Source organism: Myotis brandtii, unplaced genomic scaffold (genome assembly GCF_000412655.1).
Source record: "Myotis brandtii unplaced genomic scaffold, ASM41265v1 scaffold78, whole genome shotgun sequence".
Classification (NCBI taxonomy): Eukaryota; Metazoa; Chordata; class Mammalia; order Chiroptera; family Vespertilionidae; genus Myotis; species Myotis brandtii.
The window spans coordinates 370,045-370,287 of record NW_005371131.1 but is presented as its reverse complement, the minus strand read 5'-3'; the positions used below and the strand labels follow the sequence as shown (position 1 = coordinate 370,287).

Genomic DNA, 243 nt, shown 5'->3' with positions numbered 1-243 from the left:
AGGTCGCCGTGGAAGAAGGCGATGCACCAGAAGAGGAGGCCGAAGAAGAGCCAGGAGACGAGGAAGGCCGCGGAGAAGATCATGAGCATGTAGCGCCAGCGCGTGTCCACGCAGGTGGTGAAGATGTCCGCCATGTAGCGCTGCGACTTGTTGCTCAGGTTGGCGAAGTAGACGTTGCATTGGCCGTTCTTCTTGACGAAGCGGTTGCGGCGTTTCCGCCGGGGCGCGTGGGGCTGCCCTGTG

At 62.1% G+C, this 243-nt stretch overlaps 1 protein-coding gene across 1 annotated transcript in view; it reads right to left on the bottom strand.

Annotated features, from left to right (window-relative positions):
- Positions 1–243, bottom strand: part of KCNJ4 (potassium channel, inwardly rectifying subfamily J, member 4) — a 2,301-nt gene that overhangs the window by 1,529 nt on the left and 529 nt on the right. Inside the window, exon 2 of the mRNA XM_014530791.1 lies at positions 3–238. Within this exon, the coding sequence (XP_014386277.1) occupies positions 3–238 (236 nt within the window). The remainder of the gene's footprint in view (positions 1–2; positions 239–243) is intronic.